Below are 13,871 nucleotides of genomic sequence, written 5' to 3'. Positions count from 1 at the left end.
TCTGTCCTCATTTGCCGTTTTTCTTTATCCAGCTTTGTTTCTTTTTTTCTTTTTTCAGCAGCTGATAGGTATTTCCACTCTTGTCCGTCAGTCTTCTGGCAGCAGACATAATAATCCCTCATCACTCTGCCTGTCCTTAAAAAGCTTCACCACACTGTTGATCCCCAACAAGTATGATTCTAGCTGCAAAAAGATTTTCCCTTTTCTCCAATTACATCTCAAATTTAATTTAAAGGCAGATGCAGCCTGTGTTGTGTACATGGACGAGATTTTGTTCACTAATAACTTGATCTTTAAAAGAGCTGAGCATCAGTAGAAGTCTACATGTGGGCTCTGAACTGGAACTGTAGGGACAAAGTCAACTCACTAATCCACTCTGCATGTGAGAACATCTTTTTAGCTGCTTTGTCAAAAACTTTCTCACGCAACATCTCTGCAGTAATCTTGAGCTGAACCGAGGTTTTCACAGGTTTTTACAGAGTCTGCCTTTCTGCTCTGTTTTTAATGAAACTGCCAGCTTTGCAACTTCAGGTTTTGAGTTTTCTTTATTTGGAAGATGAAGAAAAATAAATCTTCCAGAATATGAAAACAGCCTGGTACCAAACCAGAGCGTATAATTCACCCGTCAGTCCGCTGCAGCAGAACGTGCATTAGGAAAATTTAGATTTCTAAACTTTATTACAGACTCAGATTCCAGAAAAAAGACAAACACAGAGAGAAAAGATTATTGTTCAGGTTAAAATAAGTTACTTTTGTTATATAAGTTACCTTCTTTATGTTACTTAAAAGAAATCCATGTCGCTTTGTCACAGATTCATCTGGCTGTCCAACACCTCCATCCCACCTCCTCTCTGACACGTAGACGGTAGGAAGACTGGACACAGCTTTCTGGTCTGAAAAGTTCAACTGCAATACCCCAGAGTGCCACTAGGGGCTGGTTCCATAGACTCCCATTCAACTTCTCATGAAATACAAAGTCAATACATTTTTTCCACAAGTCATTATGGTGTCATTCACTAAAGTTAGTCCTTGGGAAATATGAACTGTGGAGCTGAGAGACTATTGATCTTCTTCAAGGTGAGACCATCCAGATCAGCAGATATCTTACACCCCCCCCCCCCCCCCCGCTACCCCTCCCCCCGTCAGTCTCTCACCTCGGACAGATGCAGACTCTCCATCTGTCACATTTGTTTGCTTGCACCATCAGGAAACTAAAGTCAACTGCATCGTCGCCTCATTTGAACCACAGAAGCGCCTCAAACTGCTGCTGCACGCGGGGGGACTACGGAGTTTTACAGTTTGGAGACACGCAGAGAGAGACAGACTTCTCTGTCCCTCATCTGTCTGCAGCGCGCGGACCGGTGCTCGAGGAAAAGTGACATGCGAAGCGGAACCGAGGCGCAGAAGTCGTAGATGAACTGCGGCTCCGACGCACGCACACATCCTGCAGGCTCCGCGCGCTGCTCCGCGCGCTGCTCCGCTGAGGACCGGGACACACGATGAAGTCCAGGAGTCAGGACCAGAGTCTGTCGGACTCCAGAGAGCTGGACAGATCGTACGACCCTCTCACAGGTGGGCTTTACATCATGCCTCTTTCTGATGTGTGTTATTGATGGATTTCTTTGGTTTCAATCTCCTGTCACAACATTCACGGATGAAAGTTTGCTTTCATTGCTCCTTGATTCATTATATTGGACTTTAGGGATTTTAATACACAGCAGTGAGTGAGGACAATCAGCTGATGAAAATATGTTTTATGATTCACAGTTTGATATTTCAGGTATTTTACCTCAAAATGAACTTTACATGGTTTCCCTGCCGACTGATTTAAAAAATAATATGGAAAAAAAGCTGTAAAGGTTTGGCATCATCATGTCCTGATTGTTTCTAGGCTGCAAATTGAAGATTTAAAAAAAAAAAAAAACTTCTGTAAAATTAGTTGAAACCGTGATTGGATCCTTGTGAAGGAGCTGCAAGATGTTTCAGTCTGAGTAAGCTTTCACATCTAAAGACGTCATCTCATGAAGGACTGAATGTTTCATTTGCATCTAAATAAGGATTTGAAGAGAAACAAAATGTTACTCTGTAGTTTGATAGCTGTAACTTGAGCTGAAAACAGCTGCAGGCTGCCATTGATCAATTAATCAATTAACTGATTGACAGAAGATTAATCGGCAACAATTGTGATTCATCATTTAAGAATCTTGGCAAAGAAAAGAAAAATATTCATTATTTACATCATTTCTTAACCTCATTGAATCAGGCTCTGCTCCCTCCTCATGGACATTGTTGTAAATAATCTTTCTGACATTTTTTTAGATTAAATGATTAAAAACTGTAACAGGGATCAATGGTGAAAATAATCCTGAGTTGAAACCCCATAATAACAGGATGTCGATGCCTTTGATGGTTTTACGTATTTTTCTCAGAGGAGATGAACAAATGTACCAAATGAGAGAAAACAACACTTCAAAGTTAATGAGCTCCACAAAGAGAAAAAAAAAGAACAATTTGATTAAAGTCCCAATAATCAGTGGAGTGCTGCTATCAGGGAGGATTTAGTTCAAACAACCACACGGATCAGTTCTGCAGGAGAGGAGAGAGAAAACCGGAAAACAGTCCTGTCGCCTGAAATTACACCTGTCAGGGTGTGTTTGTACTTTAATCAGATCAGAGAGCACCAATTTATCAGAGTTTTATCTTCCTCATGACACACACACACACACACACACACACACACACACACACACACACACACACACACACACACACACACACACACACACACACACACACACACACACACACACATCTCTCTTTGTTTCAGGCTGGTTTGTCAACTTCCTGAAATAGTCCTCCCTTTTAAAAATAACTAAACAGATGTGTAAAAATAACCCTTTTAATATTTGACACAGAGCAGCACGAGTCGTTTTCAGGACGTTTCTGAACTACTGTATTGTAAATGGACAGATGGAGGGATGGAGGAGGGAGGATGGAGGGATGGAGGAGGGAGGATGGAGGGATGGAGGAGGGAGGATGGAGGGATGGAAGAGGGAGGATGGAGGGATGGAGGAGGGAGGATGGAGGGATGGAGGGATGGAGGGAGGGAGGATGGAGGATGGAGGGAGGGAGGAGGGAGGATGGAGGGATGGAGGATGGAGGGAGGGAGGAGGGAGGATGGAGGGATGGAGGAGGGAGGATGGAGGGAGGGAGGGAGGGAGGATGGAGGATGGGGAGGGAGGGGGAGGAGGGAGGAGGGAGGATGGAGGGATGGAGGGAGGGAGGATGGAGGGATGGAGGGAGGGAGGATGGAGGGATGGAGGATGGAGGGATGGAAGATGGAGGGAGGGAGGAGGGAGGATGGAGGGATGGAGGGAGGGAGGATGGAGGGAGGATGGAGGGAGGGAGGAGGGAGGATGGAGGGATGGAGGAGGGAGGGAGGATGGAGGATGGAGGATGGAGGATGGAGGATGGATGGAGGATGGAGGATGGAGGATGGAGGGAGGATGGAGGATGGAGGATGGAGGATGGAGGATGGAGGATGGATGGAGGATGGAGGATGGAGGATGGAGGATGGATGGAGGATGGAGGATGGAGGATGGAGGGAGGATGGAGGATGGAGGATGGAGGATGGAGGATGGATGGAGGATGGAGGGATGGAAGATGGAGGGAGGGAGGAGGGAGGATGGAGGGATGGAGGGAGGGAGGATGGAGGGATGGAGGAGGGAGGGAGGATGGAGGATGGAGGATGGAGGATGGATGGAGGATGGAGGATGGAGGATGGAGGGAGGATGGAGGATGGAGGATGGAGGATGGAGGATGGAGGATGGAGGATGGATGGAGGATGGAGGATGGAGGATGGAGGTTTATTTAATAACTGGTAGTTGTTGCTGGAACAATGGGCGCTGAGCTTTGTATTCAGGTTAACCAAACAGTGAGCAGGTGCAGGAACACGGAGGCCCAAACAAAGCGTTTCATTAAAGAGGGAAACAACGACAGCCGTTCACCGTCCAACCGGGTTGTTTCTGTCGAGCTCTCCGGCTCACAGCGTTTCATGAAGGAACCAATAATCGATGGAAAAAGTCCGTTAAAGTGCATTTAAAAGATTTATCAGCCGTCTAAAAACCATTCAGACTAAATGGTCTTTCCTGTCCAGCGTGTTGTCCGCTCCCGTGTTCACGGATTCTAGATACAGTGGATCTTTGTCCAGTCAGCACTTTCTGCACAGGGTTAGGGTTAGAGATCGACCACGCTGCCACGTAAGACCTTTTAAAAGGAAAGAAAATACGAAGGTGCTGCCAGCAGCCGGTTAGCTTAGCATAAAGACAGTTTCTGTCTGAAGGCGACACAATCTGCACCGCTGGAGATATTTTCAGTTTGTTTAATCCATACAAGAAACCAAAGTGTTGAAACAAATCTTTTTGCACCAAAGTGTTTTTTATGGGTTAAATAAATGAGATATAAAATATTTATGAGTGTGATTTCAGTCTCTACGGGTGGAACAAAGTGAGAAATAAAACCCGCCAGAAGAAACGGTGTCAGTGTCACGGTTCTCCATGTGGTGGAGAAGGAACGGTGTTGATGCTCAGGTGGAGCAGGTGTGAAGGCAGCGGTGGGCGTACCAGCTCGTACTACCTCCCGGGTACGAGCCCCCGATGACCTCGGAGCTTCTCCACTCGCTCACCTTGCTGAGGCTTCCTGCTAGAAGGCGTCGTACTCGGCTGTCTGAGCAGAGCGCTGAGGTACTCGGATGTTTGATGGGTGACGACAGGTGTTGGGTTGGTCGGTCCTTGTGGTTTTAGTTACACTAAAATGAAAAGTACTTGGCTAACGTCAGGAAAAGATTTCTTTAAATGTCTCGTGGACTCAAACCTGATCTGATGGGTGAAAGTTTTCTTTTCATCCAAACGTCCCCAAACTCCCTTTATGGGTTTTAGCTCTTTTGTACTTTGTAAAATTGCCTGGATCACTTGACCTTCGTCACGTGACCTCCATCGGTGATGTGCGAACCGTTACACTGACGCCCCGCCCTCTGGTGGACCGGCAGGTGTATTACACATTGTGCCGTAACACTGGTCTCCATATTTTGGGTTTTCGGCATCGACTTTCTCGTCTCCAAACTTATTTTGTCCTCAGTGTTGTGACGGCCGCCTGTGCACATCGTCGAAGAATTTATGGATGGAACAAGCTTGTTTTTTGTGTCTTTTTTATGGTAGGTAGGTAGGTAGGTATATACTTTATTAATCCCCGAGGGGACATTTTTTTTTATATGTTTGCATGAGAAAGTTTACAACCCTCTCATACTTTCAGACATCTTAGTAGAACACGAAAGCATCACAATGATCCCATGAACTTAACCTTTATATAACTTTGTTACATGGCTGACTTCAACCTAAAAGCTCCTCAAAGGTTTTGGCTTCGCCGACATGGATCAGCGTATTTAGATCAGCGTTGTGTAACAAAAAAACAAAAAGTGACCCCGGCGAGGTGACGGCTGCGTCTGTCTGAGATCAGATGAACTGATATAATCATGATGTCATCAGCCGTGGAAGAGTGTCTGAATTTAAACATGTTTGTGAGAGTACGTTGATGTTTTTTTGTTATTGAAATGGGCATCTATAATCTGAACCGCGTCCTTCAGAGGGATTATTGTAAGCACGGAGGCTGTTGCCCCGGCAACGTTAGCTTACAAATGTTCATTTAGTGCTGCGTGACCCTCCTTAAGCTGTCGTGACCCTCCAAAGGAAACACGAAATGCCGACCAGGGCGGAGGAATGTTTGGGTTTAAGTTACGTCTTTAGCAGAATTTCTACCAAGTATTTGATTTTCTACTTTAAATTCTTTTACTTTGGATTGCTAGTGTCCATATTCAACAAAGGTTTCCCCATTTACTCTTCTTTACTTCTTCCCTGCTAACTTTTCTTACTGTTAGCTTACGGTCAGGATGTAAAATGAACTTTTGAGCAGTGAGTTTTCTGTCTCGTATCGCTGTGGAAAACACGGAGGTCAGTGATTTCTCTGGAAACTCGGAGGAGTTCTGGTGAGAACTGCTCATGGAAATGAATGAATGAAACCGCTGTGAAAAAACAAGTCAAATCAGTGATTATGCATGAAATAGACACATGCGTTTACCACTTGTGAAGCTTTAAGCCCTCCACTTGATGATCGGATTTATTTGTCAATATTTTAAATAATTTCAGCCTTTTTTTTCTGACCCGGCTCATCAAAAGCTTAAAGAACATCAGAAGCTTCAAAATCTGGTTAAAGGTTTCTCAGTGAACATTTAGATCCACCATAAGTACAAAGTTATATTTCAGAATAATTGAAGGTCTTTTTTCAGATTTCTCTCCCTTCCCTCCGTCATCAGTCCGTCTCCGATGGAGCGTTTGCAGCAGCGGATGAAAGAGCCTTTAAATGTGTTCATGATGATGATGAGGAGGAGGAGGAAGAGTGTTGATCTGCCTCACACAGCTGCATTTCTTCAAATTGATGCACACGATCAAAGTCACCCGGAGGGTCTGAGAACTGAGAAAAGGCTGCTGGATTCTCAGAAACGTCAACAGGAGCAGAAATAAATGTTGTTCATCAACAACTCGGGCAGAAACTCAGATGTTCGGCGTTCATTCTGCGCTTCCCATCAGTTAAATGGTTGCTTCGTACTTTATAAAGTCCTGTCAAATGCTTTTGCTCATATTGTATCCTTATGAGCAAAATACATCTTTTTATGGTGTCCAGCTATTTGTTAATGAACTTTTATAACTCACACAAGCTGAGCCAGACACGTAGAAGCTGCGTCCTCTCTAAGAACAACCTGCCTTCCTGTTTTTGTTGGGTTTAACCCTGCAGGCTGTTTTCAGGATAATTTCCCTGCCTTCACTTTTAAACTCATAACTTAGTCATTACAGAGGCGAAGCATTCATGCTGCATCTGGTTTCTTTCAGAAGAACTAAATATACACAGTACTGATGGGAAAATGACACACAGGTGAGCACAAGAAGTGGTGAACAAAAACCCTCAAAGTCAAGAGCTAAAACAAAATAGACACAAGAGGTGAGGGATTTCAAAGTAAAGTAAAAGACAGAATCATGACAACTTACAAAGTATTTTTGACCAATATCCTAAAAACAGAAAATTGTATTCATTCATTTTGTTTCTGTTTTTAATACAATTATCATCTCCTGCATGAAAACCCTGAGCTGTTTGTTGTGCTGCCTGAGTTCCAGGTTCTATAAAGCTCTGTTTGTGTTTCCACCGTCTCACAGCTGCTGTGTTTGATAGTTTGATGGATATATCCTCAGTGTCCACGGACTCCGACGTTCACGATAAGTTCACTGCTTATATAATCACTCAGAGAAGATAGTTTGACTTACTGAGGGATAAAAAAATGAACAGTAAATACAGTGATATAAAACCTGGAAGGATGAAGGATGTAAAATGAATCAATGAGTGAAAGGCAGAATAATAACTAGTGTGATTGAACAGAATTAAATTATAGGAATAATGAATGGTTATTTATAGTCACTGTATGCACACACCAAAATGTTATAAAGGAAGAAATGAAAGGTTAGACCTGTTTTTGTGTGTTTTTAAAATTTTTTTTTTACTGCTGATGCTGTTTGTTTGTTTGTTTGTTTCTGAATATTACAGTTTAGTTTCTTTTGATTATTGTCAGAAGTTGTCTGGCCGGATGTCTGAGTGAGGATCAGCAGCTCTACTTGTAAAACACCCAACAGGTGTTCCCACCTGTCTGACGCTCATTGTGCTGCCTGTCTGTACATTCGTTCATCTTTTTACAGGCTTTTTAATGTCAAGTGTAATTTGCCTTTAGCTCACCACTGCCCCCTGGTGGCAGTTAATATCTACGACTGTTTGGAAAGGCACCTGTCATTGGAAATAATTTGATTGCTTTCTGCTTTTTCCAGACTGACAATAATGTTGTGTTCATCTTCATTTACAAGAAAGAAAAAAAGTGATGAAGACGCCTCGTCATCACTGGCCTGCTGTCAAGTTACAGAGGAAGAGTTAATAAGAGGATCAGCTGCAGAGTGGGATGCTGAGTGTGCACTTTTTTTTCTTTGTCGTTCATTTTCCGCTGAAGTTGTGTCATCACATCCTGTTCAGAGGAACCTGCAACGATGTTGAATAACTAAGATTAGAAATGTATGAGGTACTTAGTGCTGTAATAACATTCATTACATTACATTACATTTCAGCTAAATGAAATGTAATGAGTTACAAAATTTGAACATATGTCATGGTAACTGGAGTCCCTGTTGAAAACATAATCTAATGTGTATTCACTGAGACAGTTATGTCACTCACATTCAGTTTGAAGGTATTTTAAATGACATGTTGGTGTCTCTGTTTCTGTGCCGGAAACTCAGACAGACCGAGTTGTTGGTTCGTTGCAGAGAATCCTGTAAAACCGACAGAATCACACAGACTTTGATGATCCTATAACTTTTACACGAGCGTGTCAAAATTGGAATTTTTCCAATACTTCGGGTGACGACCAAATACTTGCAAATCTAATGACATGCTATAATAAGTTGGCCTTTCATACAGAGTCTGTGTAAGTCACCTTCACAGAGAAAACACAAATTTCATGTGACCAGATTACACGTGATTGTGCACATGGGAAACATTTAGTTTTGGAACATTTTCATGGTGTAACGTGACGATCGTGCAGATTCCCATGTAAAAACTTTGCCACATATTTTCCACATGTTATCATATCTTGGAACATCTGGTAAACATGTGTCCTGTGTGGAAAACATGTGAAACTAACGCAAGTTAGCATGCTGATGTTTGTGTTTACAGCTGGCTCTTTAAAATGCATCAAAAACTGATTTTAAAAGTTCAGGCAATAATGTTGTGATTTATATCAACATTTTAAATCTTATAAAAAACTAATTCAATCAAACATTTTCTTTTTAAATTGACGTATTTTCTCAGAATTATCCGACACTTTGACTCCAATATGATTTAACATTCAACTCAATAATTTCATTCAATGTTGAACTGAACTAAATTTGAGTGTTTAGTCGCCCGGTCGATCTTGTCTTTTAAATAAAGGACTAGAAGCTTTATTTCTCCCCAGATCTGATAAAGACTGACGGATGTCAAATGTTCGGGTCACGCTGACGTCTGTGTCTCGGGTCAAACTTCAGTCACTTCATCGGAGCCCTCAAACAAACTGGCTGCTCTCCAAACAGCTTTCATCCGCAGGGTCACTGGTTCACCGCCAGCTCAGCAAAATCATCTTCCTCTCCAGGTCGCATGCACAAGTGATTCCAAGTATTGGAGTCTGGTTCGGCCAACGTTTTTTAGACATGCTGTAAGCTGTGTGGGCCACTTTATCTGCTTCTAATCTGTGCTCTGATTGCTTGCTTCCAGGTAATCCTCCATCCAAGCCCAATAAAAAGACCATCAAGCAGCGGTTCCTCAAACTGCTGCCCTGCTGTCGCTCCGGCTCCACTTCTTCAGACAGTCAAGGCAAATGTCCTCACACACACTTCGTCACCTCTCGGGTTCCCAGAGAGATGAACTGAGTCACAGACAAAATAAAACACCTTCACTTTGTCTCTTTTTCTTCTCCTCTATTGTCAGAGCACTCCAAGGAGACTCACCGTTTCCTTTCTGTCTCCGTCCCTCCTGCAGGAAGTATAGATGAAGATGGTGAGCTGTCGACGGTGTGCTGCAGACCGGAGGGCCTCGACCTTCTCGTACAGCAGACCCACTTCAACAAGAAAGAGCTGCAGGTCCTCTACCGGGGATTCAAAAACGTCAGTCGAAGATTCCTGGGAATGATTGATTCTCACGTAACCACGTATATGGATATATAACACTTGAAAAGAAAACATCTGGGTGTTGTTTGTCTGATTTCTGCAGGAGTGTCCGAGCGGCGCGGTGAACGAGGAGACTTTTAAAAGCATCTACTCCCAGTTCTTCCCTCAGGGAGGTCCGTCACACCTTCCCCTCCACCTCAAACATGATCCTGGATATAATAATATTAAAGAGTCCCATCAGGTCATTGTTTCAAACTATCAGGAGCTTTTTAAGAACAGATCTGGTGTCCTCCATCTTCACAGTGTTCAATAAAGATAGTTGATGACGTCAATGCTGCAGCTCGATGTCTCGGCTTCACGCTGGGCTCATCAGGGAAATCATCAGCGTGTCTTCACTCGGACGGAAAATATGTAGATTAAAAAAAAAAAGACCGAATAAGATTCACGACTTAAAATTTGAAAGGCTGAGAATTTTTTTGATCATCTTTAAAGAACCTGTGAAAAACTCTCAAAGAGAAATTGAAGTGACACATTTCAAATACAAATCAAAAGCAGGGCCAGATTTTATATGTTGGTGTAACTTCACTGTCACTGACAGTGTGGGAAATTCACATAAAATCTTCTGCTTTGAATCTGGAGTCAAATGTTCACAAAAGCAGTTCTTCTGTTCGTCACTGCTGATATAATTTGTGCACAAATGTATTGTTTTTGTAAAATGATGTCTGAACATCACAACTCAAAACCCTGTTAGCTTTTATATAAACATCTGCAGATCTAACGTCTCCGATATTTTCCTTTTCTATTCAGTTAAAGTAATAATCAACTTGATGTGTTGATCTCACAATTACAAATTTGAGTCGTAGGCTTGTGTTCTTCTTTTTTTCCCCCCAGATTCAAGTACGTACGCACATTTCCTGTTTGAAGCCTTCGACACCCACAACAACGGGTCGGTCAGCTTCGAGGTGAGATGAAGGTGTTTTTAACACGTTTGTGTTGTGTTTCTTAGAATTAAGAACATCGTACTGTTGCTGAATACTGCGTCGTTTTCCCGTTTCATTCTTAATCTTGACCTCACTCACGCCTCTCTTTTCTTCTCCCGGCTGCAGGACTTTGTTTTAAATCTGTCCATCATCTTGAGAGGCTCCATCACCGACAAACTCAACTGGGCCTTTAATCTTTATGACCTGAACAAGGACGGCTGCATCACCAGAGAGGTGCTCGGACCGCTCGCCGTCGGTGTGAACTGGCTTGTGTTTTCTGGCGTTTCTCACTTTCTTCCCTTCTTTCTGTTTGTTCCAGGAGATGACCGATATAATGAACTCCATCTACGACATGATGGGGAAGTACACGTTCCCCTGCATGAAGGACAGCGTAGCAAAGGAACATGTTGACAGCTTCTTCCAGGTGAATCTCAAACCAACCAACTCCACACTCAAAGCAGTTTGTTGGAATCGATGTGAATGTCTTCCACCTCTCTGGTTTGATGGATGAAGTGTTTCCGTGCTCTTCGGTCCGTCGGTGTCAGAGGCACTTTAAAACTGTGGCGATCAAACTACCAACCCTGTCAAACATATAATGTCAATGTTTCCTTTTGCATTTCTTTACTTGAAATTAAATTAGTTGGGATTTCATATCAATCCCAACTAATGTGCAGGTTCAGTGTTTCATGTGCTGTTTGTGACTCGTTTAAAGGAACCCTGTGGAGGTTTCTGGTGGACACACAATGTTTGCATTCAGTTTCTAACTTGTGTAAAACCTTTAGCTCGAGCAAAATTAAATGAAATGCATTTATTTCCTCATGAAGCAAAGTTGATCCTTTTAAAAGGTATTTTAAATCCAGCGTTGTTCACATAATGAGCCTTTTTAGCCCTCAAATAAACGCACGAGTGAGAAAAACTGAATGTAAACATAAATTTCTTTGTTTACAAGAAAACACCAGAAGGTACGTTTAAGTTTCGCGATGAAACATCTGAAATTATGTGTTTTATTTTTCCAGAAAATGGACAAGAACAATGATGGCGTCGTCACCATTGAGGAGTTCTTGGAGACGTGTCAGAAGGTCATTTTAAATTCTGATCCTCTACACTGCAGCTAAACACCCACAACTAGTGAAATCATGTAAAAGTCCTCCGTTTGTTCCTTCATGCAGGACGAGAACATCATGCAGTCCATGCACATGTTTGATAATGTGATCTAAACACCAGTGGACACAGACAGAGATCTCCCACCTGCCTGGATCTCCTGCAGTAACTCAGCGTGGGGGGGTTCTAGGCCCTGAACCGGGTGGGCAGCGATCAAACGGCGCAAACATGGGGACACAGGACACCTAACCCCAAATCCACCTTCTCTAAAATTACATTAGTGAACAGATTTCAGCGGAATGAGTTGAGTGAAATGTGAAATTTTAGATTTTTTTTATACTTGGTGTATAAAAAGGAAGGTGTTAAAGGTGGATTCTGGCGTTTTTAGATTATGATGAGTGAGCAGATACGTGGATCAAATGGAGGAATGTTCAAAATGTTGTAAAGCATCACACACTTCTTTCTTTACTCACACGAAGCAATAATCTTAGTTATTTATTTATTAGATATTAATTTTTTGGTCCTTCTCCATCCACTCACATTTATTACAACAGTGTGTATTGTGTCTGCATGTTGTATCTACTGTTACTGGCCATTAAAAAGTTTCATTAAAAGTTTTAAATTACAGATGTGGTAACCATGACGATGAGTAAACTGAATAAAACTACAGGTTCGCTATGCAAAAGCATAAAATAATTTCATCACTGACCAGCTGAAATATGATGTGAGGGTTTATGTTACTTGTTATTAATCAGATAAATGTTGAATAAGTATTTAAGAGGCCGTCATTGTGGTCGACTTCAGATTATGAGGTTTTATTTAAGCACCAGAGGACAAAATTCAAGATCTGCTTTTTGACCCTCAAGTTCCCAAAACTGCCCAAAAAAAGAGTCAAAAGGATGGAAGTGGTTTTAAAATGAAATCTCAGCAGGTAACAGATAGAAAGGTAAATTAAAACTGCAAGCGGTGATATGCACGCTGCATGTCGGGGATCCAACGGGTCGGGGCCGCCGGCTCCCCGACATGCAGCAAGCAAGGGTCCGCATTTTTTCGATCTTATTCCTTATTCTTCTTAAAACAAAATTGGCTTTTTTTGGCGACTTTAACATCTTTAAAAACGAATGAGAGTTGGTGCCCGACGCATGTTCAAAGTTTCATGAGGTTTGGAGCATCGTTTGACCTTAGACATCAACTTCCTGTGTCACGACGAAACATCAAACTTAGCCAGATCGCCCTGGTTATACTATATACTGTAAACTATATACTATATACTGTAAACTATATACTATATACTGTAAACTATATACTATATACAAAAATGACTATTTTATCACTTTTTGGAGTATGACCTTTTTCTGAACTGACGTATGCTTCAAGTGGCAATTGAACCCAGTTACTTCTCACTGAGGCAACTGCTCTAACCACTGTTACATACGTTGTCCGAAATATGAAAAAAAAAGTTTGTATTAAATATTTTGTATGAGGGTTTTTGTTTTGTTGAACTTTAGTTTGCATTTACAATGCGAATCCAAAACCTGAAACCTTAGCCTTAGCCATTAGGCCACACCCACTCACAACTCCACTAAAATATAAAGTATTTCACCGGGAGAGATGCGTGTACCAACTTTCATGAGTTTTTGAGTATGATAAAGCCTCCAAAAATGCAGTTGTTTACGGAGAATAATAATAAAGCTTAAATAAATCCAAAGTGTCTATTTTCATATCTTCTCCACTGAAGTCAGTTTTTTCTGAAGGTGAAAGTGAATTTAATTTGAATGTTTCTGAACCCAGTAACTTGAACCTAAACTATGATCTGGGAATCACTTCTAAGCTTCATCAGCACTCCATTTTTTTCTATCTGATAATATTGAATTCCATAATTAGGGAAAATTATGGATTGTTTTTTATTTTGCTTTGTAACTAGGCAGAAGTCTTTGGACTCAAACACCGATTACAGGTGTAACAGCTTCCAGAAGAAATATTATGTGTAAAAACACCATAG

General features: G+C 42.0%; 1 protein-coding gene across 1 annotated transcript; it reads left to right on the top strand.

Annotated features, from left to right (window-relative positions):
* Window positions 1-1,480: 1,480 nt before the first annotated feature.
* On the top strand, window positions 1,481-13,536 carry LOC138624660 (A-type potassium channel modulatory protein KCNIP2-like). Its single transcript, XM_069705020.1, has 9 exons — window positions 1,481-1,572; window positions 9,397-9,495; window positions 9,661-9,785; window positions 9,892-9,961; window positions 10,680-10,750; window positions 10,895-11,002; window positions 11,088-11,192; window positions 11,785-11,847; window positions 11,938-13,536. Exons 1-9 carry the CDS (start codon window positions 1,500-1,502, stop codon window positions 11,983-11,985), a joined length of 762 nt encoding a protein of 253 aa, XP_069561121.1. The 5' UTR covers window positions 1,481-1,499; the 3' UTR covers window positions 11,986-13,536.
* The last annotated feature ends 335 nt before the right edge of the window (window positions 13,537-13,871 follow it).

Source organism: Brachyistius frenatus, unplaced genomic scaffold, assembly GCF_029030835.1.
Source record: "Brachyistius frenatus isolate BFR_SWC_R1_liver_20210118 unplaced genomic scaffold, ASM2903083v1 Contig_53, whole genome shotgun sequence".
Classification (NCBI taxonomy): domain Eukaryota; kingdom Metazoa; phylum Chordata; class Actinopteri; family Embiotocidae; genus Brachyistius; species Brachyistius frenatus.
Note: the sequence above shows the minus strand (reverse complement) of the source record. Positions and strands in the feature narration are given on the sequence as shown.

Bases quoted from the DNA above. Each gene is read 5' to 3' on its own strand.
- LOC138624660 (XM_069705020.1), top strand. From the start codon at position 1,500: ATGAAGTCCAGGAGTCAGGACCAGAGTCTGTCGGACTCCAGAGAGCTG. The intron at 9,962-10,679 runs GTCCGTCACACC...TTTTCCCCCCAG, and splicing joins CCAGTTCTTCCCTCAGGGAG to ATTCAAGTACGTACGCACAT. The intron at 11,193-11,784 runs GTGAATCTCAAA...TTATTTTTCCAG, and splicing joins ATGTTGACAGCTTCTTCCAG to AAAATGGACAAGAACAATGA.